The sequence below is a fragment of the Muntiacus reevesi genome, chromosome 4 (assembly GCF_963930625.1).
Source record: "Muntiacus reevesi chromosome 4, mMunRee1.1, whole genome shotgun sequence".
Classification (NCBI taxonomy): Eukaryota; Metazoa; Chordata; class Mammalia; order Artiodactyla; family Cervidae; genus Muntiacus; species Muntiacus reevesi.
The window spans coordinates 74,904,939-74,931,799 of NC_089252.1; the positions used below are offsets into that span (position 1 = coordinate 74,904,939).

At 41.4% G+C, this 26,861-nt stretch overlaps 1 protein-coding gene across 6 annotated transcripts in view; it reads right to left on the reverse strand.

The window, feature by feature from the left end:
- Positions 1 to 26,861, reverse strand: part of ANO10 (anoctamin 10) — a 208,943-nt gene that overhangs the window by 50,763 nt on the left and 131,319 nt on the right. For 3 of the 6 annotated variants that reach the window (XM_065933140.1, XM_065933138.1, XM_065933139.1), the window contains one exon: positions 2,973 to 3,089. The exons of 1 other annotated variant lie outside the window; for it this stretch is intronic. In XM_065933140.1, the coding sequence (XP_065789212.1) occupies positions 2,973 to 3,089 (117 nt within the window). Of the gene's footprint in view, positions 1 to 2,422; positions 2,496 to 2,972; positions 3,090 to 26,861 lie in introns of those variants that run through there. 2 more of the 6 variants (XM_065933141.1, XR_010662959.1) reach the window with 2 other exon arrangements.

Sequence of the window (26,861 nt, forward strand, 5' to 3'; positions counted from 1 at the left end):
GAAACATGATGAAAATCTTTGTCTCCACTGGCAGCAGCGTGAGCGTGGGTGACCCAGGCAGTGGTGTCAACCACACAGCAAAGCCCTGGGCCAGAAAGAGACAGGAGAGCACCTTCTTCCCAGGTTGTACTCTGCACGGTTTTTAGTCTCAGATTATAATTTTAACAAAAACCAGCAGGGGTGGGAGGAGGGGAGAAGGATGCTTTTCCTGGGTTTGCAGTCAAGGCCCTAGGAAACCATGAGTACTCAACATGGCTCCGTCCCTACTTGGATTCAGGACACTGGAGCTGCATCTGCACGGATTATGTCACCTTCAGAGCAAGCCAGAACATCCTCTGTGGAGGCGTTTGATAAACATACTGAGTCAACAGGCTTCCTGGTGGCTCAGTGGTAAAGAAACCAACCTGCCAACGCAGGAGACGCAGGAGATGGGGGTTCAATCCCTGGGTCAGAAAGATCCCAAAGGACAGAGGAGCCTGGAGGGCTACAGTCCGTGGAACTGCAAAGAGTCGGACACAACTGAGCACATAGGTACACACACACACACACACACACACACACACACACACACACACATACGTGCGCGCGCCCACACACACACAGAGTCAACACCTCCTGGATATCTCTGTTCCACCAGAAACTTAACAGTAAAATCAACACCAAAATCAAGTTTTCTTAGAAGGGGATGTTAATCAGAGAATCATGTCTATGTCCTCAGGAGAAAAGACCTCAGACAGACTTAAAATTACTTAGATTTTTTCATCTTTTTAAATAATAGACAGACTTTGGTTAATATTTCACTTCTCCATGAAGTGTGAGTGTAAACCAAACTCATCTTTGACTTTGGACTTTGCTTTACTGTCAGCTAGGGAGTATCTGAAGGTGAATCCAGGAGCCGAGAGGACTGGGGACATCACTCAGTCACATCCGTAGTAGACACTAATATCCATCAATCCCTCCAAAGCAAACATGACAGATCTAAAGTAGGACTTTCAGGTAAATATGCTTAGTAACATGAGACGTGTTAGTCATCTCCAGCATTGAGAAAGACCCTTTGCTTTTTAGAACAAATTCATGGCAGGGTGAAATCCTAAGTGAGAGGAGAAGAAAGCTTAACAAACATGAAATATGACTTCCTTGACCTGGAGGAAAGGTGTGTACACAGTCAGCCTGCCCCAGTCTATAAAACATCACTAGAAATGGAATCAGTGGAGAAACCTCATTTACCAAAACTCTTCCACAGACAATGCTGTTCAATTAAAACAATTTCTGCTTACATCATCCCTAAAAGTTTTGAATGCCAAATGCCCTCCCATACAATTTTAAGTTGACATATAATATTTTGTCATAAATTAAGATAGCTGCAAAATATATTTTCTAACATACTGTGAATATTGACATTTTAAAAGTAAACTCTAAGGTCACTCTTTTAAAGATATCCAAGAAATGCTTAACATTATAGTGATGTGACATCCACCACTATCCATTCAAGAGACACAAATATAATCCTAATGATAGGTAAAAATTTTGTTTTTCCTTTTCTCCTTCTTTGAAGTACTATTTTCTTTCCACTTCTTCCAAAGAATCTTACCCTAATCAAATATTTTTTTGCTTGAAAGTCTTTATCAGTCGCTTTTTAATACTTTGCTGTAATAATTTTATGCTCAAAATGGAAACTTGAGAAGACTTTAAAATTTCCTATGAACAGAAGTCTCAAGATAAGTATTTAAATTTTCTTCTGGTCTGACTGATCATTACAATTATTATTAGCCAACCCTCAGAATTAGAGAAAATAATAGCAAATGAAACAAATGACCAAGGATTAATCTCCAAAATATACAAGCAGCTCATTCAGCTCAATACCAGAAAGACAAACAATCCAAGCAAAAAGTGGGCAGAAGACTGAAACAGACATCTCCCCAATGACATACAGATGGCTAATCTAATAAACACATGGAAAGGTGTCAACATTTCTCGTTAATAGAGAAATGCAAGTCAAAACTACAATGAGGTGTTATTACCTCACATGGGTCAGAATGGACATCATCGAAAAATCTACCAACAATAAATGCTGGAAAGGGTGTGGAGAAAAGGGAACCCTCTTGCACTGTTGGCGGGCATGCAAACTGATACAGCCTCTATGGAAGATGGTATGGAGATTCCTTAAAAAACTAGGAATAAAACCACCACACAACCCAACAATCCCACTGCTGGGCATATACCCTGAGAGAACCACAGCTGAAAAAGACACATGTACCCCAATGTTCATAGCAGCACTCCTCACAATAGCTAGGAATGGAAGCAACCTAGATGTCCATCGACAAATGAATAGATAAAGAAGTTGAGGTACATATACACAATGGAATATTTCTTAGCCATTAAAAAGAATGAAATAATGCCACTCACAGCAATATGGATTTACCTGGAGATTATCATTCTGAGTGAAGTAAGCGAGACAAAGACCAATATCATGTGGTATCCCTTATACGTGTAATCTTAAAAAAAAACAAAACACAAGTGAACTTATTTGTAAAAATGAGAAACAGGCTCACAGACACAGAAAACAGACTTATGGTTCCCAAAGGGGAAAGGTATGGGAGAAGGCGTAAATAGGGAGTTTGGGGACTGAAATATACACATTACTATGTTTGAAATACAAATCCAACAAGGACCTATACTGTGTAGCACAGGGAAGTGTGCTCAGCATTCTGTAAGAACTTTAAGAATCTGAAAAGGAATGGATACATGCATGTGTATAACTGAATCACTTTGCTGAGAACCTGAAACTAATGAAACATTCTTAGTCAACTGTATCCAAATACAAACTTAAGAAGATGAACTGGAATCTTCTATACTTACTTAAACTGGTTAACTTCAAGGCTGCAGGAAGTGTTGAGCATAAATTCTCTGATTTATGACTCCTGGCATTTGCTAAAGATATACATTCTTATTTTCAGGACAGCTGCCCTTACCTGCTGCTTGAGTGCCTCCAAAGATTCAAATTCCAATCTGGCCAGTTTCATCTGGATATGCCGTGGCTTATCAGGTATGGCAAATGCAAGGATGAACTTCAAAGCCAGGAGCGTGTGCTGAAAAGAAGAAAGAGCACACGTTGCTGGGACACACTGGACCACGTGGGCAAGGAGACAAATTAGCACCGAAACACTGTGATCCTGCTCATTAATCTTGGGTCACTTCTAACTACTGGCCTGTGATGAACCACAGGTCAACCAGGTCCATAACTTATATTTAATTCACCATACTGTGGCCACTCAATCATTACTGGCTTACTTTGCTTTCTTCTTTTAGTATCAGTTATTCCCTTAAAATGATTCCCTTAAAATGCTAGGCTCAATGAAAAATAAAGTTTGTTCTTAAAAGTCTACTACAAAATGCATTTTTCTACTTGTGTCTTAATTCCCAGTATATTTAGGGTGCCACATGTGCAGCGTCAAATGTTTCTCTTTGTGTAACCACACCCTCCTCTCTGCTGTGCTTCAGGCTGAGTTACAGGAAACAAGCACGTGCCTTAAACAGAATCCTCTCTTCCCCAATAGTGTCTGGTGCAGTGTCTTTCATGAAATGACAATCAATGAGTATTGATGAGCTGACTGACTAATGCACTACTTTATGCTGCAGACTCCATATATTGTGAGGCAGAATACAGACAGGTAGAGTATGTCCTTTCCCTTTATAACACAGGAAACTTAGAACCTGGTTATTTTATTTCTCTTCTCTACCAATGCCATATAGAGGTTCTCTAAAATAATCACATGAGGCTTGTGATTATGCTTCCTTCTCTGCAGAAATAAGCCAGCAGGACCGCTTCCCCTGGTAAGTCTGCTGCTCAGACGTGCAGCCTCGACTCAGTGTTTCTCTAATGCTGCCATCATCTTGTGACCCAGGGCCAACACCCACAGAAGCCTGAGCGGTCGTAAGAATAAAGTTGCCTCTTTCATGCTGGCATGAATTAGTAAATATCAAAGGCTGTAAAATAAAAATTCAAGGTAGGTATTAGGCATGAAGAAAATCAGTGAAGGAGAGGGAATAGCCTCTAAGATATGTTGCACTGAATAATTAGCAAGAAAAGATGGTAAAAAAAAAAAAAGTTAATTCTTTACTGTGATATTTTTCAAAAGGGGGATGAAGGATAAATAACATGTGGATATCTCCTGGGAGAAGCATGAAATAATGGAGGAAATCAGCATTATGCCAGAACAAGCAATAATTCAATACAAAGACTTGAAAACCGGCAGAAGCCCAGGGCAGGCCGGGGACTGCCTGGCATTAACAGGAGGTCTGGAGTGGACTAGGGAAGGGTAGTCTTCTCTGAAATGTGACTGTCATGACCAAAGAAGGCACTGGAAGACACAGACTAGGTGTCTGCAATGTGAAAACAAGGAAATAAAACAGATGACATCATGTGTTGCAATTCTGAACTAGGTGAATTAACAGGAACCTGGATATAATCTACAAATAAGAAATGAATAATTCAGAAAGAGCTATACTGTGTCATTGTTTCATTCCACTGGACTACTGAGATATAATTTTATATAAGACTTAACCTCTTTAGCAAAAGAGTTAAGACAGGAAACAGCCTTTAGTTTTCAGAAATGGTGTGGTGTGTCCTCAGGTTGCCAGAGCCCCACCATGATCCAGTCATTGGCCCTGTTCCATTTCTCCTAACAAACCTGTCCCCATTTTCTCTTCTTTGGAGTCTCAGTAGGAATTACTGAGAAAGAATACCCTGCCGAGGTCTTCCCTTGCGCACAGGGGACCTGTGAGATGTGTCAACTCTTCTTTGGGAACCAGGACCAGCTACTGGGTGACCGGGAAAGGCTGCCACAGACCTTGGTCCTCATGCTTTCCATATGAAATGTCCATAAAACTCTCTTGAACTGAAAAGAACTTGATACTGATTAGATAATACTAGTTAAAACAGGAAGTCATTTTAACATGGTTAACATACTTACATAGCAACAACCTTTTGTGTTCCTATAGTGAATCACTCAAAGGAGAAAGGGAAAGATATACCCATCTGAATGCAGACTTCCAAAGAATAGCAAGGAGAGATAAGACAGCTTTCTTAAATGAAGAATGCAAGGAGAGATAACAAAGCCTTCCTAAGTGAAAAATGCAAAGAAACAGAGGAAAACAATAGAATGGGAAAGACTAAAGATCTCTTCAGGAAAATCAGAGATACCAAGAGAACATTTCATGCAAAGATGGGCACAATAAAGGACAGAAATGGTATGGACCTAACAGAAGCAGAAGAGATGAAGAAGAGGTGGCAAGAATACACAGAAGAACTGTACAAAAAAGATCTTAATGACTCAGATAAACATGATGGTGTGGTCACTCACCTAGAGCCAGACATTCTGGAGCATGAAGTCAAGTGGGCCTTAGAAAGTATTACTATAAACAAAGCTAGTGGAGGTGATGGAACTTCTGCTGAGCTATTTCAAATCCTAAAAGATGATGCTGTGAAAGTGCGTCACTCAATATGTCAGCAAATTTGGAAAACTCAGCAGTGGCCACAGGATTGGAAAAGGTCAATTTTCATTCCAAGCCCAAAGAAAGGCAATGCTAGAGAATGTTCAAACTACTGCACAATTGTGAAAGTTCAAACTACTTTCACATGCTAGCAAGATAATGTTCAAAATCCTTCAAACTAGTCTTCAACATGTCCTACCTTTTTGTCTTTTCATACTGTAAAGCTATGACCAAACTAGACAGCATATTAAAAAGCAAAGACATTACTTTGCCAACAGATGTCCATCTAGTCAAGGCTATGGTTTTTCCAGTGGTCATGTAGGGATGTGAGTTGGACTACAAAGAAAGATGAGCACCAAAGAATTGATGCTTTTGAACTATGGTGTTGGAGAAGACTCTTGAGAGTCCCTTGGACTGAAAGGAGATCCAACCAGTCCATCCTAAGGGAAATCAGTCCTGAATATTCATTGGAAGGACTGATGCTGAAGCTGAAACTCCAATACTTTGGCCACTTGATGCAAATAATTGACTCACCAGAAAAGACCCTGATGCTGGGAAAGATTGAAGGCAGAGGAGAAGGGGACGACAGAGGATGAGATGGTTGGATGGCATCACCAACTCAATGCACATGAGTTTGAGTAAGCTCTGGGAGTTGGTGATGGACAGGGAAGCCTGGCATGCTGCAATCCATGGGGTCACAAAGAGCTGGACTGAACTGAACTGAGGCTTCAACAGTACATGAACTGAGAACTTCCAGATGTACAAGCTGGATTTTGAAAAGGCAGAGAGGAATTAGAGATCAAACTGCCAATGTCTGTTGGGTCATAGAAAAATCAAGAGAATTCCAGAAAAACATCTGCTTCACTAAGCTCAAGACTTGACTGTATGAATCACAACAAACTGTAGACAATTCTGAAAGAGATGAGAATACCAGACCACCTGACCTGCCTCCTGAGAAACCTGTATGCAGGTCAAGAAGCAACAGTTAGAACTGGATATGGAACAACAGACTGGTTCAAAATTGGGCAAGGATTATGTCAAGGCTGTATACTGTCATTTTCCTTACTTAACTTATATGCAGAGTTCATGATGCAAAATGCCAAGCTAGATGAATCATAAGCAGGAATTAAGATTGCCGGGAGAAATATCAATAACCTCAGATATGCAGATGATACCACCTTAATGGCAGAAAGCAAAGAGGAACAAAAGAGCCTCAATGAAGTGAAAGAGGAGAGTGAAAAAGGTGGCTTAAAACTCAACTCAAAAAATTAAGATCATGGCATCTGGTCTCTTCACTTCATGGCATATAGATAGGGTAAAAACGGAAACAGTAACAGATTTTATTTTTTTTGGACACCCAAAATCACTGTGGACTGTGACTGCAGCCATGAAATTAAGAGACGTTTGCTCCTTGAAAGAAAAGCTATGATAAACCTAGACAGCATATTAAAAGCAGAGACATCACTTTGCTGACAAAGGTCTGTATAGTCAAAGCTATGGTTTTTCCCGTATTCATGTATGGATGTGAGAGTAGGGCAGTAAAGAAGGCTGAACACCAAAGATTTGCTGCTTTCAAACTGTGGTGCTGGAGAAAGCTCTTGAAAGTCCCTTGGACTACAAGGAGATCAAACAGGTCAATCCTAAAGGAATTCAACCCTGAATATTCACTGGAAGGGCGGATGCTGAAGCTCCAATACTTTGGCCACCTGATGTGAAGAGCCGACTCACCGGAAAAGACCCTGATGCTGGGAAAGAATGAAGGCAGGATAAGAGGGCAGCAGAGGATGAGATGGTTGGATGGCATCACTGACTCAATGGACATGAGTTTGAGCAAACTCTGGGAGATAGTGAAGGACAGGGAAGCCTGTGAAGGATAGGAAAGCCTGGCATGTTGTAGTCCATGGGGTCACAAAGAGTCAGACATGACTTAGCAACTGATCAACAACTCTACAGTTTACTTTCCTAAAAATACCGTGTTTAAAAAAAGCCCACATGCAGAGAAATCATTTTCTTTGGAATTATATTTTCAGCATAGGTTCCCAGTAGACCTACTTATTTCAAGCTTTTAACTTCCCACTGAACAGGTCCAGGGTCACGCTCTTGAAGAGCCTCCACAAGCCACACAGCCGAGCATTCTTCCCCGGCCCCCGGCACCACTGACAGCCAGCAGGGAAGCAGCCCTGGGTGCATCCACTCTGTTCACGACTAGTGTCCTTAACATTGCAGCGAAAGAGAAGATGTTCTGGCTCCCAGTCGAGGTGGGGAGATGAGTAAGACAGGCCACCACGTTGCCACGTGGAAGTGTTACTGCTGGGTCTACACTGGGACCAGGGGCACTTGGACCAGCAGGAATCCCAGCTTTCACTAGGTCAGAGAGGGCTCCCTGAAGGAAGTGAGTTTGAGCAGAGACCCGGTGGGTGAGAAGAAATTATCGAGGCAAGGAGAAGGGGGCTGAAGTGTTTCCAGAGAGAGGGTACACACACAAAGGCCTGGGGGTGCCGAGGAGAGAGGGGCTGCAGAGGCAACCAGGAGCCAAGGGACATAGGAGCTGTGCAACCTGGCAGAAGAGTGAGGTGGCGCTGAAGGCAGGAATGCAGGATGACTCCATCAGACTTCTCCATCTGTGGTGGGGGGACTGAACAAGTGTGCAAGTGCAGGCAAGTTAACAGGGCAACCGGAATGTGCGGGAGAGCAGTGGGGCTGCAGCTCAAGGAATCACTGCGGGGCTCGTCAGCAGAAGACTCACCAGGTCCCCTTGACGCGTGCACTCAAATGATAAGCCCAGGACGAGGGGCAGTTGAAGGGGAGGAGGGGTCTGCACGGGCTCTAGATTTTTAGCTGTCTGGGGGAGTGTCTAAATGGAGATAGACATCAGCATGCAGTGTGATAGATGGGTCTCAAGTTCGCGGGAGGGCTGGAGGCAGAGACCTGGGATCACTGATGTGTGTGCAAGTGGTCAATGAAGCCACGGGAATGGATGAGTTGCCCAAGGCTGTGCAGTGAGGGAGAACAGATGAGATGCAGCAAGATGATGGCAGAGGATGGAAGTTGGGGAACCGAAACATGAATGACAGGCAAAGGGGAGGGGTCAGCAAGAAGCCTGAGAAGCAGCAGGCGGGGGCAGGCAGAAACCAGGAGGCAAAGTGGAGAGAAAGAAGCCAGTCAAGGTGGGTGTTGGAAGGTCAAGTTTACATGAAGCCTGAAGAGGAACGTTTGGGGATAACCACCAGCAGCCTCTGGTGACCCTGGTGGGAGTGGTCACCGAGGCAGGACTCAGAGGGCTGAGAAGAGCCTGGTGGGCGAGGCCGGAGGAGGGAGGGACCAGCGACAGGCTTCAGAGAGTCTGCCTGCCAAGGAGGGCTGAGGGCCCGTCTGGAGGGAGACCTGGGCTGGCCGGGTGTTTGCTGTTTAAAGATGTAAGTCCTAAACATGAGAGATGCTTTGGGGCAGAGGAGAGAACGGCCAAAGCTGAAGATCCTGGAAGAAGTGCCAAGGAACAGAGCCAGGATGAGTGCCAGGTAAAGGCCAGGCATAAACAGAGGGCCTGCACGGTCCCTGGAGAGGAGGGACAGGTGACCCATGACTGACAACGGCACTGAAGGGAAGAAATTTGAGGCCAAAGAATTTTAAAAGACATTTACTGCTTAGAATATGCACTTTAATACTTAAAACAAGGATGGACAGGTGAGAATCACATGTAGGGTCCTCACTTTTCTTTCACAGAACTAACTGCAAATCATCAGGAAATATCCTTTCCTCAAAACAGGTAATCACAGTCCTCAGCGGGGGGGTGGGGGGTGGGGAGGGGAATGTCTCAAAGAACAACATAAAAATGCCAACTCTTCTAGCTAGATTGGAAAAAATATCAACATCTCCATAATGAAAGTTTGTTTGGATGGTGGCACTGGGTGATCTCCTTATCTTTAGTCTTTAACAGACATGCATTATTTTTGTACAGGAAAAAATACTTACCTGGAAAAGAACACAGGGGTTCTACTCCTTATGTACAAGATGAACTACACGGGCTCTACCCGGCTCCTAACCCACCTGGTCGTCACTGCCCATGTGCCCAGTAAATAGACCCAAACCACACAACCTGTAGCTCAGAGAGTCTGGCTTTTAACCTCGCGCCCAGGAAGCTGGAGACAGCAATCACTGTGTGTTCGTACAGTCTGCAAATACACAGAGTGCACTGCTGCGGGGCCAGATCGCTTTGATGGTGGCCTTCTTTCACCTTATCTCTCAATATTCTCCCACTTGGTTACAGTTTCAGAAGTTCCACCAATTATAGATTTATTTAGATTAATGCATATCATCTTTAAAAAGTGAAAATACTCTGGGAGGGTTAAGAAGCATCACCGTTCACAAATTAATTAATTTAATTGGCTGGAGTTAGCAGACATTCTGGGCTTCCCTGGTGGGTCAGCTGGTAAAGAATCTGCCTGCAAAGTGGGAGACCTGGGTTTGATCCCTGGGTCGGGGAGATCCCCTGGAGAAGGGCATGGCAATCCACTCCAGTATTCTTGCCTAGAAAATCCCCACAGACAGAGGAGATTGGCGAACTGTCCATAGGGTTTCAAAGAGTACTAAGTACAACTAAGTGCGTCTAAGCACAGCACAGCAAACGTTCTCTCTCACTGCATACTCCCCCACCCACCAAACCTAAGGACTAGGAAGTGGGATGGGGAAGGCACCGCCACAGTAGCTTCAACACAGGGACCCAGCTTCAAGGAAGAGGGGTGAAGAGAAGCAGACACGGTTATCTGGCAGCCTGGAGGGGAGAGGAGTCTGGGGGAGAATGGACACACGTACATGTGTAGCTGAGTCCCTTGGCTGTCCACCCGGAACTATCACAACACTGTTTCTCGGTGATATTTCAATATAAAATAAAAAGTTCATAAAAATTCATTGTGGAGAAGAGAGAAAAGCAAATCATTCCTTATTGGAAAAATAAAACAAATAGAAAAAAAAAAAGAGAGAGAGAAGCAGAGAGGAACCAACATTGTCTGAATGATCAGCAAAGGATAAATTAGACCCCACTTTCTTCTTACTGAGTTCTTATACCAGGATCCAGAATTCAAGTTGAGCATCATGATAGATTAAGTAAGCTTTTGTAGTCTAGCCTAGAAACCTAAATAACATTTATAGCACTGTGTTTCAAAAGATCAATTTTTAAAATCTCGTTTATATTTTTCCCACAGAAAATCTGTTTCAAGGCTGGAAACTATTTTATGCTAACTGAACAGAGGAAAAAAATTGTAAAGAGCATTTTAGCTATTTTTACTTGTTTTCATAAATAAAAGAAAGCCTAAGATAAAATACAAATCTGCTCAAATTTGAAGAAAAACACCCTCGAAATGAATAGCTGAGCTGGAGTTTCATAGCCTGTCTGTGAAAAGAGAAGACATTTTGTTGACGATTGTGATTCTTTGCCAATTATCTTCCTTTAAAGTGAAACTCACAAACTTTATTCTAAACAAAAGAAAAAGTGAGGGGCAGGGTGGGAAGATGGGTAGAATGCTGAAACTAACCAATACAAAGAAGTTGGCGACCCATGACAACATGCTTCAAATAATGATTATAGTGTGTCTCAGCTGGGAAACGGAAGAGGAGCAGGCAGGACCAGAGGAAGCTGGCACTCAGGAGCCACGTGCTATCTGGTGCCAGCAGTAAAGTGCTGCCGTCACCACGTCACTCACCTGTGGTCACGGCAGGGCTGTCAGACTCTTGGGGGTCTAGCAGCCAGGTGCACTGTGAGTGAGTGGAACCATTTTTATAAAAACCAGAAAATTCATGATATGACCGACAGCAGCTGTTTGTAGCAGTGTGCCCCAAACCCTGTCTCTGCTGAAACAGAAAATGCAAATAGAGATAAATCCTTGGAATTCTGTAAAGCTAATTTGATTTCTACAGAGGTAAGTCTGCAAGGTTACCTCTTTTCATTCAGAGCCCACTGAATAAAAGAAAGTCCTTCAAAAAAGCATCCTCTTCTCATCATCAGATAAATTAAAGGCCAAGTGCCAATTAATAAATGATTAACGAAACAGAGACTGAAAAAATTATTGAATCGAGCCCTTAAGGGGAAAAAAATCAGGGATTTTCATTTTAAAATGGCAGATCATGCGCACGTCTTATTCTACCTCCCCAGGGTCTCCTGAAACGACAAAATATATAATCTAAAAAGAACAAGACTGGAAAACAAGAGAATTTGCCAGAACTTCTGGATATAGGGCTTATGGAGTGGAAAGTGCTGCTCAAGTCTCCTGAGACAAAGGCAGGTCCTCCCAAAGGAGACTCAGAAGAAAGCCAATGTGGGATTCAGCCCCACAAAAGGAAAGGATTGGGGCAGGGAGTTAGCACCAAAGTGAATGCATTAAAGAATTGCCTTCAGAAAACCTGGGGCCACAGGAGGTCCTTTCTCACGCCACCCCGTGAGACTGGTTCAAAATGGCAGAGTATAAAGATGTGTGCTCATCTTCTCCTGAGACAGCACCAAAATCATTCCACCTTGTAACAGAGAAACCTCGGGTTCTACTGTTGAGCTAAAGCCAAAGACTTGCCCTTTAAAGAAAACAGGTCGTCTTCTGGGAGAGCTCCTTGTGCAGGGCTGCCAGGCCCAAGAAAGCTGAGATCAAGGTCATACCAAACTCCTGCTAAAGACTTGACACAAGTGGGAGAAAATATCCACTCTTGGCTTCTCCTTCAAGAGTAGAGAAATGAAACATACATTCAATGTTCCATCTTATTGAAGGACTTCCCTAGGAACTGGTTCCTGTCTCACTAGGCTCAGAGCACTGGAGAGGATCCTTCATACTGTGCATGCCTGGGGCGGGCGGGGGCAATGAGAACAAAGGAGAGATTGTTGAAAATACCAGAGAAACTGCAATACTAAAGTTAGACACCAGAGGGAGCAAGAGATTACAAACCCTTTTTTCAAAAAATAACAAGCAGACTTCTCTAACTGGGAAACTATGTGAACAAATTCAGCAAAGACACCATCTCCAGAAAAGGTTTGAAACATTCCCAGAATCTCTAGCTGGGCTGACTAATGGAGGCTGTGTCTGTACAAAGCTAGTCTGTAAATATTGGGAAAGGTGGCTGTTTTTTCAAGAGCCCAAATCTCAGCAAAATTTAACAAGAACACAAACAGGGAAATATGACATAATAAAGAAAAATAACAAATCTCAAAAAAGATCCAAAAGAAACAGAAATCTATAAATTATATGACAAAGAATGCAAAACAATCATCTTAAAGAAGCTTAATGAATTACAAGAGAACACAGATTAAAAAAACTAATCACAGTCAGGAAAATGATGAATAAACAAAGTGAAAATATCAACAAAGAGATAGAACCTATTGAAAAAAAAAAGAACTAAACCAATTCTGGAGTTGAAGAATGTAACAACTAAATTGAGAAGTTCATTGCTTCTCGGCCTTTTGGCTAAGATCAAGTGCAAATTGAGAAGTTCACAAGATGGGTTCAACATCAGACTTGCTCAAGCAGAAGAAAATAACCATGAACCCTAAGACAGGTTATCTGAAATTACTGAGACAGAAGAGCAAAATGAAAGAAGAACAGAGATGAAGAAAGCTTAAGATACTCAGTGGAGGGACTTCCCAGGTGGTCCAGTGGTTGAGACTCCACCTTCCAATGCAGGGGATGCAAGTTCTTTCTCTGGTGGGGAAACTAAGCTCCCTTATGCCATGGTGCAACTAAGCCCAGGCATCGCAACTGATGAGCCCGTGTAACACAACCAGAAAGAGGCGCATGTGCCGCAATGAAAGCCTGCACGCTGCAATGACGATCCCACGCGCCACAGCTAGGATCTGACGCAGCCAAGATAAAATGAACAAGCATTTACCAAAAAAAAGATATTTAATGTACATCAGCCAGGCTTCATATTCTCCAAAGAAGGTTTCAACAGTGTGAACCAAGAACTTCCAGATGTTCAAGCTGGATTTTGAAAAGGCAGAGGAACCAGAGATCAAGTTGCCAACATCTATTGGACCATAGAAAAAAGCAAGAAAATTCCAGAAAAACATCTACTTCTGCTTCACTGACTACACTAAAGTCTTTCACTGTGTGGATTACAACAAACTGAACAATTATTAAAGAGATGGGAATAAGAGACCACCTTACTTGCCTCCTGAGAAATCTGTATGCAGGTCAAGAAGCAACGGTTAGAACTGGACAGGGAACAAAAGACTGGTTCAAAATTGGGAAAGGAGTTATGTCAAGGCTGTATATTGTCACCTTACTTATTTAACTTATATGCAAAGTACATCATGCGAAATGCTAGGCTGGATGAAGCACAAGCTGGTATTAAGATTGCAAGGACAAGTATCGATAACCTCAGATATGCAGATGACAGCACCCTAATAGCAGCAAAGAGTGAAAGCAAAGAGGAACTAAAGAGACTCTCAACGAAAGTTAAAGAGGAGAGTGAAAAAACTGGCTTAAAATTCAACATTCAAAAAACTAAGATCATGGTATCTGGTCCTATCACTTCATTGAAAATAGATAAGGAAACAATGGAAACAGGGACTGACTTTTATTTTCTTGGACTCCAAAATCACTGCAGAATGTGACTGCAGTCACAAAATTAAAAGATGCGTGCTCCTTGGAAGAGAAGTTATGACAAACATAGACAGTGTATTAAAAAGCAGAGACATTACATTGTCGACAAAGGGCTGTCTAGTCAAAGCTATGGTTTTTCCAGTTGTCATGTATGGATGTGGAGTTGGACCATAAAGAAGGATGAACACCAAAGAAATGATGCTTTCAAACTGGTGTTGGAGAAGACTCTTGAGAGTCCCTTGGACAGCAAGGAGATCAAACCAGTCAATCGTAAAGGAAATCAATTCTGACTATTCATTAGAAAGACTGATGCTGAAGCTGAAGCTACAATATTTTGGCCACCTGATGTGAACAGCCAACTCACTGGAAAAGACCCTGATGCTGGGAAAGACTGAAGGCAGAAGGAGAAGGGGACATCAGAGGACGAGGTGGTTGAATGGCATCACTGACTCAATGGACGTGAGTTTGAGCAAGTTCTGGGAGGTGGTGAAGGACGGGGAAGTCTGGCATGTTGCAGACAATGGGGTTGCAGAGAGTCAGACACAACTGAGGGACTGAACAACAACGTATATCGGCAAGCAGACCAATATGTGCATCATGGGACTCTCAGAAAGAGAAGAGCGAGGAAGAGGCGGACAGCATATCTGAAGAAATAATGGTCAAAAACTTTCCAAGTCTGAGGAATAACATGGACATTCAAATTCAAGAAATTTAAAAGACTTCAACTAGGATGAACCCAAAGAATCTGATACTAAGATACACTGTAATAAAACTGTCAAAGGACCAAGAGAGAATCTTGAAAGTAGCAAGACATGTTGTCATGTTCAAGGAAGATCCCATAAGATTATCAGAGGAGTTCTTAGCAGAAAAAATACAGGCCAAAAGGGAGTAAAATTTCATGTTTAAAGGGCTGAAAGTAAAAACCTGCCAACTAAGAATACTATATCCTGCAAAACTATCTTTCAAAAATGATAGAGAAATAAGACCTTTCCAGAAAAACAGAAGCTAAGGGAATTCATCACCAACATCTTCCTTATAAGCAATGCTAAAGAGAGTTGATCAAGTTAAAATGAAAGAATGCTAGACAGAAACACAATACTATATAAAAATATAAAATTTTCTGGTAAAGGTAAATACACTGACGAAAACAGTATACAGTAATGGTGTATCACTTTTGATGCTGGTGTAGAATTTAAAGGATAAATTCATTAAAATAACTATAACTATAAAAATTTGTGTAATGAGGGGAAACATAAAAGAGTAAAGATTTTGTACATGAAATTTTTATCATTTTTAGAATAGACTATAATATTTTTTTTTATGTATTCTCCATGTTAACCACAAAGAAATACCTACAGAAAATAGATAAAAGAAAAATGAGAAAGAAATCAAGCTAAGACGCTACCAAAAAAATCAGCAAAACACAAAGGAGCAAAACATCAAGAGAGGAAAAGGATAACAGAATAACTATAACCATACAGAAAACAATGAATAAAATTGCAATAATAATTTTGTTACCACAACTAATTACTTTAAAGGTATACAGATATTCCCCGATCAAAAGACACAGAGAAGCTGAGTGGATAAAAAAGATCCAACTACATGCTAGCTATAAGTGTCTCACTTTAGATGTAAGAACACGTATGATTAAAATGAAAGGACAAAGAAAGATACTCCATGCGAATGGTAACTAGCAAAACGAACAGACAAACAAAAAACAGGTGGCCATACTTACAAAATAGATTTTAAAGACTGAGATAGACAAAGAAGGGCATTATACAATGATAAAGGGTCAATTCACCAGAAACAATAATTACATATTGTTAACATCAGAGTACCCACATATATGATGCAAAAATTGACAAAACTGAAAGAAAAAGTAGGCAATAACATAATAATAGTAGGAGATTTAAATACTCTGCTCTCAATAATGGATAGAGTAACAAGACATTAGAGCAAGAGGAAAATAAGAGGGCTTGAACAACACTGTAGACCAACTGGACCTAACATGGGCAGAACACTCTGCTCAACAAGAGCAGAACACACATTCTTCTAAAGCACACATGGAATATTCTCTAGGATAGATTACCTGTCAGGCCACAAAACACATCTTAACAAACTTTAAAAAAATGAAATTATATCGATTATCTTTTAGACAACAGTGGAATGAGTCTAGAAATCAACAGCAAAAGGAAAGCTGAGAAGTGAACAAATGTTAAGTGAAAATTAAATAGCACACTCTTCAACAGCCAACAATGGGCCAAAGAAGAAATCACAAGAGAAATTAGAAAAAATTTTGAGACAAATGAAAATACAACATACCAACACTTATGGGATTCTGCAAGAGCAGAATTAGTAAGAGAAATTTATAGTCTTAAATGCCTTCATTAAAAGAGGAAACATCTCAAATCAACAATCCACTTTACGGTTCAAGGAACTAGAAAAAGAAGACCAAACTAAATCCAAAGTTATCAGAAGGAAGGAAATAATAAAGATTAGAGCAGAAACAAATGAATTAGAAAATAGAAGGCAATTTAAAAAAAAAAAAATCAATGAAACTAAGAGTTAATTTTTTGAAAAGATCAACAAATCAACAAACTTTTAGTATGACTAACAAAGAAAAAAAGCTCAAATAACAAAAATAAGAAATGAAAGAGGAGACACTATAACTGATGCCAGAAATAAAAACGATTATAAGAAACTACTATGAACAATTATATGCCAAGGAATCTAGGGGAAAAAAAATGGATCAACTCCTAAAAACATACAACCAACAGAGACTGAATCACGAAGAAATTTTAAAAGTCTGAACAAATATAGAACTAGTTAAAAGACTTAATCAGTGATAAAAAAAAAAAAAAAAAAAAAAGCTTCCCAGCAAAGCCCAGAACCAGATGGCTTTACTTAAGAATTCTACCAAATATATAAAGAGAAATTAACACCAATCCTTCTGAAATTGTCTCCCAAAAAACTCAAAAGAACACTTTCAAATTCATTCTCTGAAGTCAGCATTACTTTAACACCCAAACCAGACAAACATACTGCAAGAAAACTGTAGACTAATATTCCTGATAGATATTGATGCCAAAATCCTCAACAAAATGCTAGCAAAGTGAATTTAGCAGCACACTGAAAAGATTAAACACCTTTACTTTTAGCCAAGTTGTTTTTGGTTCTGGAATACAAGGATAGTACAACATATGAAAAGAAATCAATGTAATCAACAGACCAACACATCAACAGAATGAAGGGGGAAATGATCATTTCAACTGAAAGAAAAAAGCTTTTGACAAAATTCAACACCTTTTCATGATATGTTTATCATATATCATATTGATTGTATTCAATCAATAAAAAGAAAATAAGGAAAGTACCTAAGCATAGTAACGGTCATATATGAAAATCCAATAGCTGACATCATTCAATGGTGAAAAGCTGAAGGCATTTCCTCAAAGATCATGAACAGGGCAAGGATGACCTCTTTCACTCCTTCTGTTCAACGTAGGAAATCCTAGCCAAATCAATTGGGCAGCTGCTATAGAACACTATGGAAGTTAAAAACAGAGTTACAATATGATCCAGGAATCCCACCTCCAGGTACTTATTCCAGAAGAAAAAAAAAAAAAACCAGCGTGTTGAAGAGATATTTGCATACCCATGTTCAATGCACAACTAATCACTGCAATAGCCAAGAGACAGAAGCAACCTAATTATCCATGGGTAGACGAATGGATAAAGAAAATGTGGTGTATATATATGGGGGATTATTACTCAGTCATTTAAAAAGAAGGCAGCGAGTTTCAGTTTAGCAAGCTAAAAAAGCTCTACAGAGATCTATTTTACAAAACATGCATACTGTTAACATCACTGTACTGCACACTTAAAAATGGTTAAGATGCCAAATTGTATATCAGGTGCTTTATGCACAGTTAAAACACTCAAAGGCCAAAAATCCCAATGGTTTCCCCCTCCCCCTGCTAAAAAAAAACCAAACAAGGAGCAGTACTGATGTCCAGGATGGCAGACACTAAAATTCTTCAGACACAGAGTGAGGCCAGTCAAATCCTTGGGTGGCCAGTCTGCTTCCTGCTCCTGAACCTTTCGGGACTCTTCTCATGTAGAATTCCCTACCAGGAGAGTCCTTCTGGGGAACAGACCTGCACACCCATGCTGGCAGAGGGAAGCCACAGCAGCTCCTGTCTCATCATCCCCAACCACCAGAGGTCTACAAGGCTGAGGACCACCAATGCAAAGAGCAAGATGAATAGAGTTAACCCTTGAGGACAAAAGCAGACAACTGGGGAGCACTTCAGATCACAAAGTTTACTGTCCACATGTGCTGTATGAAAAACAAAAATTATTCAAGGAGTTACTCTAGGAAAACGAAAATGGAATCTAAGAGGACAACATGGAAAACAAGAAACGGCAGCATCTGACCATGACTTACAAGAGACTAAAAGAAAACAGGAGATGACCCTTTGGAGTTTAATGTTTAGAAGGTTCTTTTTTTAGAAGCAAATTATTAATCCTAGGGTTATATTTCCTTCTCTTCAGGTTCAGTAACATGATTGGTTAAACAGTATATAACATTCATAACATTATAAATTTTCATTCTGTTTCCATAATCAACTGGGAGACATATCATAGCCAATTATAATTTAATGTAGAGTATAAAAATAATAAAGGAGCCAGCAAAAATTGGTAGAGGAGAGGGCAGTGGAAGCCAAAGAAAGATTAACTAAGTTAATAGCCTCATTTTCAAGGAGAGGACACAGTATTGCCTAAAGTTAACATATTAAGAGACACATCTTTTAATGAAATTTTTAAAGCTGTAACACAATCTCTATAATAATTATAAAATAATACTATAATAAAAATTGAGAGGATAAAGTGGGAGATGAGATAAGTGGGCTAAATCTTTTATAGCAACCAATATTGTCTAAGTTGATAGATCAAAAAAGGAAGTATGTTACTGAAAGTTATAATGATGAATACAGGGGGAACCCAAAAGAGAAACTGTTAGCAGTTATTGCTTCTGGGTAGAGAGAACAGGAATGGTGCAAGAGCTACTCACAATAGTCAAGACACATAAGCAAGCTAAGTGTCCACTGACATGAACGGATAAAGAAGAAGTGGTACATACATAGAATAGAATATTACTCAGCCACAAAAAAGAATGAAACAATGCCATCTGCAGCAACATGGACAGACCTAGAGATTGTCATACTTAGTGAGGTAGGTCAGAGAAAGACAACACAGGATACTGCTTATATGTGGAATTAAAAAAAAAAAGTTACAAATGAACTCATATACAAAACAGAATTAGAGAGGTAGAAAATAAACTTATGGTTACCAGCGGGTAAGAGGTGGGGAGGGACATATGGGAAGATTGGGGCTGACACATACATGCGATTAATATGTAAAAAACAGCTAATTAATAAGGGCCTACTGTATAGCACAGGGAAGTCTACTCAATACTTTGTAACGGCCAGTACGGGAAACGAGTCTAAAAAAGAGTGGATACATATTTACGTGTAATTGATTTGCTTTGCTCTATACCTGAAACTAATACAACACTGTAAATCAACTATACCTCAATAAAAATTTAAAAAAAAAACACACACACAGCCAAAAGACAATGAGGATTTCTCTCAGGGTCTTCAGCCCTGGTGAGTCGCCACCAGAAGCTGAGCGGCGCAGTGCCTAGGGTCCCGGCACACTGTTCTCCCGACCAGAGGCTCTGCCGGGCGCACGGAGACGTACGAGCGGCAGGACTGGGAGCTGCCACCGTCACCAATGGCCTCTGCTCGTCCACATGATCAGTCAAGTGAGAGAGTAGGGTTTAAGAGGTTCACGGAAAGCTGAATCTAAAGCAAGTGAACAGGGTAAAAAGCAATAGGAAAATGACAGGACAGCCAATTAAAACAGAGAGAGAGACAAAAGTAGTTGATTACTATAAAAACACGAAAAGATTTTTATCTCCTCTTCCTCTGTCTCATCCCTTAACACACTACTGACCAGAGATGTATGAACACCACAGGCATTAGTTTCCACAAAAATCTCCTGGTCAATCACTTGTTAATAAAACAGTAGTTTGGAAAAAACATACCAATTAAACTAAAAGAATAAAAGGAAACAAATTTAAGGGTCACAAATAAATCAAGCTGAACACCTCATCAGCTTTTCCCTTTAAAAATATAATCTCCATTGTAGGGACCTGCAACAGAAGAGGCTCCTCATGGGTGAAGGACTCAGAGCGATGAGACTGGCATTTGTTGCTGGGGTGGAAAAGCTGGCTTTCAAGGCTTCGGCAATCCCTGTGTCACCAAAGAGCACATCTACCCAGCGTGAGAGCTTGTTGCCCTTGACGTGATTAATTTACAGACTCCCTGGGTTTCTCTCAGCTCTAAAGTCTGTGCATTTCCAATAGAGAGCTTGTAAAGCTTGTTCTCTTCCCGATCAGAGGTACATTTCATGCACAAAGCCGTTTCTAGACCAGATTTGGTGATTCTGAAAGGAAGTGGAATCTGTAGGAGGGTTATGTTTTATTTACAGTTTGCTTTGTTTTTTCAACAATTATTTCGATCACTTGACAAGTAAAAAAAAATCCAAGCAACAGTTAATAACTGTGTGCCAGCAAATGCTAACTAAGGCCTGTGAAGCAAAGTGATACCCTGAGATTGTGGTTTCCTTTCACTATATACTTACTTCATTTACATTATGTGGACCATCAAGTGAGAAATTAAGTCACTCTGGAGTCACAGAGGCCAGCCTCGGTACACTCCAGAGACCACAGGTTGGTGGCTCTGCCCCAGCACCAAGAAATGGAGTCAGCCTCCTGGAGTCACCTGCCTGATGCCTGGCTGGTCAGTGAGAGCTGACCCAGCAGCCCTGACTGCTCACCTGACCCCCCCAGGCAAGGAGGGCAGGCTCAGGAGACCAGGTGGTGCGAAGTTCGACAGGAAATCAGGTGCAATCCGGAGCCTTCCTTCCTGGCCTCCCCAGACACTGTTTATCCTCAGATACATACAGGTATAGTGGACACTGGAAGAATCTCGAAAGTGGGGGGGGGGGGGGGGAGTCTCCAAGGCCCAATGGCAGGGGGGATTCAAGCCACAGGTATAAGAGGGGAAAACAGTTCTTCCCCTTCACTGAGGGGGCGGCAGGATGTGTTCACAGCTACAGCACATATGTGACATGAGCCTGTGACCCCTGAGGTAGGTCTTCATTCACAGACTTTTTCTTCTTTCCTCTAAGCCTTTTGTTGTCTTCCTAGTTTTATGCCCCCTCTAACGCACATGCCGTGGCCATGGGAACAATTTGTTCAATGAAGAACTAAAGTGAATTAATAACTAGTTATATTTAATCACACTTCCTTGAGTCCCAATGTAAAGTGAACATACATCTTCACTACATACAAGTATGCCATTTCTTTAACTCCATTGGGCAAAAGCTCTCTCCCTTCTCCTCAGGTCCACCTGCCTGCTTTGAACTGGTCTGAACTTGACAAGGCCCTGTCTGAACTTGACCTCTGCAACATGCCCCCTCCAGGGGATGAAGCTTCTATATACTCTTGGCCAGGGTCTCTGGAAGGTTCACGCCTCTTCCTTTTTCCCTAAAGCATCACTTTCCTTTACTCCTACCACACTCTGGTCATTATGAAGCTCAATCAGGTATGTACGGGAGTAAACAGAAGCTACAGCTTTCATGCAAGGATCCCCTGGTGGACAGTGATGCCTGTTGCCGTATCAGGTATGCAAAGATTTTAGAGTTGAAACAATCTGCAAGAGTTTTTAAAGTCACTTCAAGGGCCAGAAACTGACCTCCCTGGAAAGTCCCCTTGGACTTCTTTGGAAAAGGAGTATGACAAGGGTGTATACTGTCACTCTGTTTATTTAACGTCTATGCAGAGTACACCATGCAAAATGCCAGGCTGGATGAATCATAAGCTGGAATCAAGCTATCCGGGAGAGATATCAAAAACCTCAGATATGCAGATGATACCACTCTCCTGGCAGAAAGTGAAGAGGAACTAAAGAGCCTCTTGAAAGGAGTGAAAGAGGAGAGTGAAAAAGCTGGTTTAAAACTTAATATTAAAAAAAATAAGATCATGGTATGCACCATCACTTCTCTTATTGAAGCTAAAGTTCCAATACTTTGGCCACCTGATGCAAAGAGCCAACTCGCTGGAAAAGACGCTGATGCCAGGAAAGATTGTGGGCAGGAGGAGAAGGGATGACAGAGAATGAGATGGTTGGATGGCATCACCAACTCAATGGACATGAGTTTGAGCAAGCTCCAGGAGACAGTGGAGGACAGAGGAGCCTGGCGTGCTGCAGTCCACGGGATTGCAACTAGTCGGACACAGTGACTGAACACTGGTAGTCCAGTGATTAAGACTCTGTGCTGCTTGGACGTCCTTAGTGGTACAGTGGATAAGAACCTGTGTGCTTCTACTAGAGGGGGTACTGGTTTGATGCTTGTTCGGGAAACTAAGATCCCACATGCTGTGGGGGGGGCAGTCATAAAGGAATGAATGAATGAATAAATAGGGCCTCTTTGGTGGCTAGATGGTAAAGGATCCACCTGCCAACGCAGGACACTTGAGTTCAATCCCTGGATCGGGAAGGTCCCACATGCTGCAGAAGAGCTAAGGCCGTGGACCACAACTACTAAGCCAGTGCTCTAAAGCCCAGGAGCTGCAACTACTGAAGCCCACCCACCGTAGAGCCTGTGTTCAAGAGAAGACACCAAAACGAGAAGTTCTCACATTGCAACTAGACAGCAGCCCCCACTCACCACACTAGAGCAAAGCCAGCACAGCAATGAAGACCCAGCACATCCATAAATAAATAAATTGTTAATAAATACATAAAGCAGAGCTCAGTTTTGGCCATTAAAAAAAAAGAAATGCTAATTCTTTCACTGAGGTATAACTGATATATAACATTATGTTAGTTTCAGGTGTACAACAAATGACTCGATATTTGTATACACTGCAAAATGATCACCACAATAAGTCTAGTTACCATCATCACCATACATAGTAATGAAATGTTTTTCTTATGCTGAGAACTTGTAAGATTTACTCTCTTAACGCAATACACTGTTATTAACTATTGCCACTACCCTGTACATTACACCCCTATGACTGACTTCTTTTACATCTGGAATTTCTTGCCTTTTGACCCCTTCAACCTGCCTCTTTGGCAACTACCAGTCTCTACAGTTCTCTACATCTGTGAGCTTGGTTTTTGTTAGATTCCACATACAAGTGAAACCATACAATATTTCTCTTTCTTTGACTTATTTCACTTAGCATAATGGTATCATGGTCAACCCATTTTGTCACAAATGGTAAGATTCCATTCTTTTTTATGGCTATGAGTAATCCATTTGTGTGCACGCATGTGTTCTTTACTCACTGACAGACACAGGTCTTTTCCATATCTTGGCTATTGTAAATAATGTTGCAATGAACACAGGAAGGCATATATCTGAATTAGAGGTTCTGTTTTCTTTGGATAACTATACAGAAGTGAAAATGCTGGATCATATGACAGTTCTATTTAAAAGTTTTTGAAGAATCTTCATATTGTTTTCCATAGTAGCTGCACCAATTTACATTCCTACCAACAGTGCAGGAGGGTTCCCTTTTCTTCACACCCTCTTTAGCAATTTTTATTTGTAGAGTTTTTGATGATGGTCATTCTAACCAGTGTGAGGTAATATCTCACTGTGGTTTTGATTTGCATCTCTCTGGTAATTAAAAATGTTGAGAACCTTTTAATGTGTCTGTTGGCCATCTATATGTCTTCTTCAGAATTTATATCTTCTGTCCATTTTTTAAACTGGATTGTTTATTTTTTGCTATTGAGTTGTAAGAGATTTTTATATATTTTGGATCTTAACCTCTTACCAGATATTTGATTTGCAAATATCTTCTCCCATTCAGTAAGTTCCCCGTTCATTTTGTTGATGGCTTCTGATGCTGTGCAGAAACTTTTTAGTGTGAAGTAGTCCCATTTGTTAATTTTTGCTTTTGGTGTCAAATCCAAAAGATTCTTGACATTACCAAGACTGATGTCAAGAAGTTCACCGCCTGTGTTTCCTTCTACGAGGATGCCACTCTCTTTTACAGCTTCAAGTCTTAGATTAAAGCCTCTGACCCATTTTGAATTAACTTTTGTGTATGGTTTAAGATAACAGTCTCGTTTTATTCTTTTGAATGTGGCTGTCTAGTTTTTTCAACACCATTTATTTGAAGAGATTGCCTTCCCCCATTGCATATTCTTGCCTCTTTAAAAAAAAAATGATCTTATTTATTTTTGGCTGTGCAGGGTCTTCATTTGCTGCTCAGGCTTCTCTCACGTTACAGTGTCGGGGGGTTACTCTCTAGCTGGAGCGTTTGGGCTTCTCAGTGTGTGGCTTCTCTAGGACATGCAGGCTTCGGTAGTTGAGGCACACGGGCTCAGGGCTCAGAGCTGTGGCTCCCGGGCTCCAGAGCACAGGCTCAGTAGTTGTAACACATGGGCTTAGTTGCCCCACAGCATGTGGGATCTTCCCAGATCAGGGACTGAACCCCTGTCTCCTGCACTGGCAGCTGGATTCGTCACCACTGAGCCACCAGTGAAGCCCTGTTCTTGCCTCTGTCACAAATTAACTAAACACACACACGCATGGATTTATTTTGAGGCTCTCTATTCTGTTCCACTGATACGTTGTTTTTAATGCCAATGCCATACTGTTTGATTACCAGTCTTGTAATACAGTGTAAACCCAGGGACTATGTAATGGCTCCAGCTTTGTTCTTCTTTCTCAAGATCACTTTGGCTAGAGTCTGTGAGGTATTAGAAAATACATATTTGGTCTGCCCCTGGTTCCTGGCACAGAGCTACTAAAACCCTTTTAACTTCCTATAGTTTAAGAAAAACGAGGAACATCTCTTTTTCAAATGTTGATCTTTGAGCTGTTTCTGACACAGAGCTCCTAAAGCCCTTGTAATTTCCTGGGTGGTAGGAGTGTCTTTTGCTCTACTGAGGTAATTCTGGGTGAGCTGCTAGATGGCTCCTGGGTGAGGACTGGTCACCAGAAGGACCAAGCTAAAATTATAAGACTGGAATTTTCAGCCCCACCTCCCAAGCTCTTGAGAAGGGAGAAGGGCTGAAATGGAGTTAATGATCTATCACGCCGACGTGATGAAGCCTTTCTGAAAGTACAGGGTTTGGAGAGCTTCCAGGTTGGTGAACATACAGCGAGACTGGGAGGGCAGTGTACCTGGGAAGGCGTGGACGCTCCACACCCCTTTCCCAAAGAGTCTGCACTGTGCATCTCTTCCACCTGGATGTTCACCCGCATTCTTTACTACAGCCTTTCATAAGAAACCAGTAAATGTGAGGAGACTTTTCCTGAGTTCTGTGAGTCACTCTAGCGATTAATCAAACCTGTGGAGGGGCTGGTGGGCACCTCTGATTTATAGCAAGTAATTCAAAGATACAGGTATGAAGCTGGACTTGAAGCTGGCATCCGAAGTTTGAATGTCCAACCTGTAGCCTATTGGTCAGAAACATAGGTGATATCTGGGCTTTTGATTAGTGTCTGTTGTTGCTGCTGTTTAGTAGCTCAGTCGTGTCTGACTCTTTGCGACACCATGGACTGTAGCCCACCAGGCTCCTCTGTCCATGGAATTCTCCAGGCAAGAACACTGGAGTGGGTTGCCATTTCCCTCTCCAGATTAGTGTCTGAAGTGTGTGTTAATGGAAGTTTTGATGAAATGAGCTATAACTGCTGAGATCTGATGCTATCTCTGGGTAGACAATGTCATAACTGAGTTAAATTGTAGGACATGTAGCTGCTGCTGCAGAGAATTGCTTGAATAGAAAAACCTTCACATATTTGGTGCCCAAAAGTGTCAGAAGTGAAGTGTTTTCTGTGAAGGTAAAGGAGACACTCAAAGAAAACAGGAAAGAAAGGCTTTTCCCTAAACATAAAGTGGAAGACCAAGGGTTTTCCATTATGGAGTCTTTAGTGGTTCCATACAAATTTTAACATTTTGTTCTATTTCTGTGAAAATGTCATTGATATTCTGATAGGGGTTGCATTGAATCTGTAAATTGCTTTGGGTAGTGTTGAGACAGGGTGGGACCTGGAGCCCTTTGCCAAAGTGCTCCAATGCTTATACCTGGACAAACATTTCAAGCAAAGAAATAAAAAGAAACTATAAGGGACTAAAAACAACTGGATACATGCTCAGTTGGGGCAAATTATGGACAAAAAGATACACAAAGACCAAAAAAACCCAATGCCACTTCTGAAGAGCCCTGGGCAAAAACAGGGCGTCAAAAGCAAAAGCAGGGTACTGCACAAGCCCTCTGCACACGGCACCACCAAAGGGGTGGGCAAAACACCTAAGCCACCTCCCCAGCCAAAGCCCTGGACACACCCTTACCCTCACCCCACATAAGGAACCACTTGCCCCACCTCTGGGAGGGAGCAAGGGAACCTGTTGTTTTTATTCTCTCCTGCAGCTACAGGAGCCCCAGTAAAGTGTTATATGAATTTCATGTATGGCCTCTAGTCAATTTCTATTGATTGGGGAAGGCCAAGAACCCTGGTAGGGATCAGAATGGATGTTTTAACAATATAAATTCTTCCAATCCAAAAGCATGAAATATCTTTCCATTTATATTTTCTTCAGTTTCTTTCATCACTGTTTTATAGTGTTTCAGTTCAGTTCAGTCACTTGGTCCTGTCCGACTCTTTGCGACCCCATGGACTGCAGCACATCAG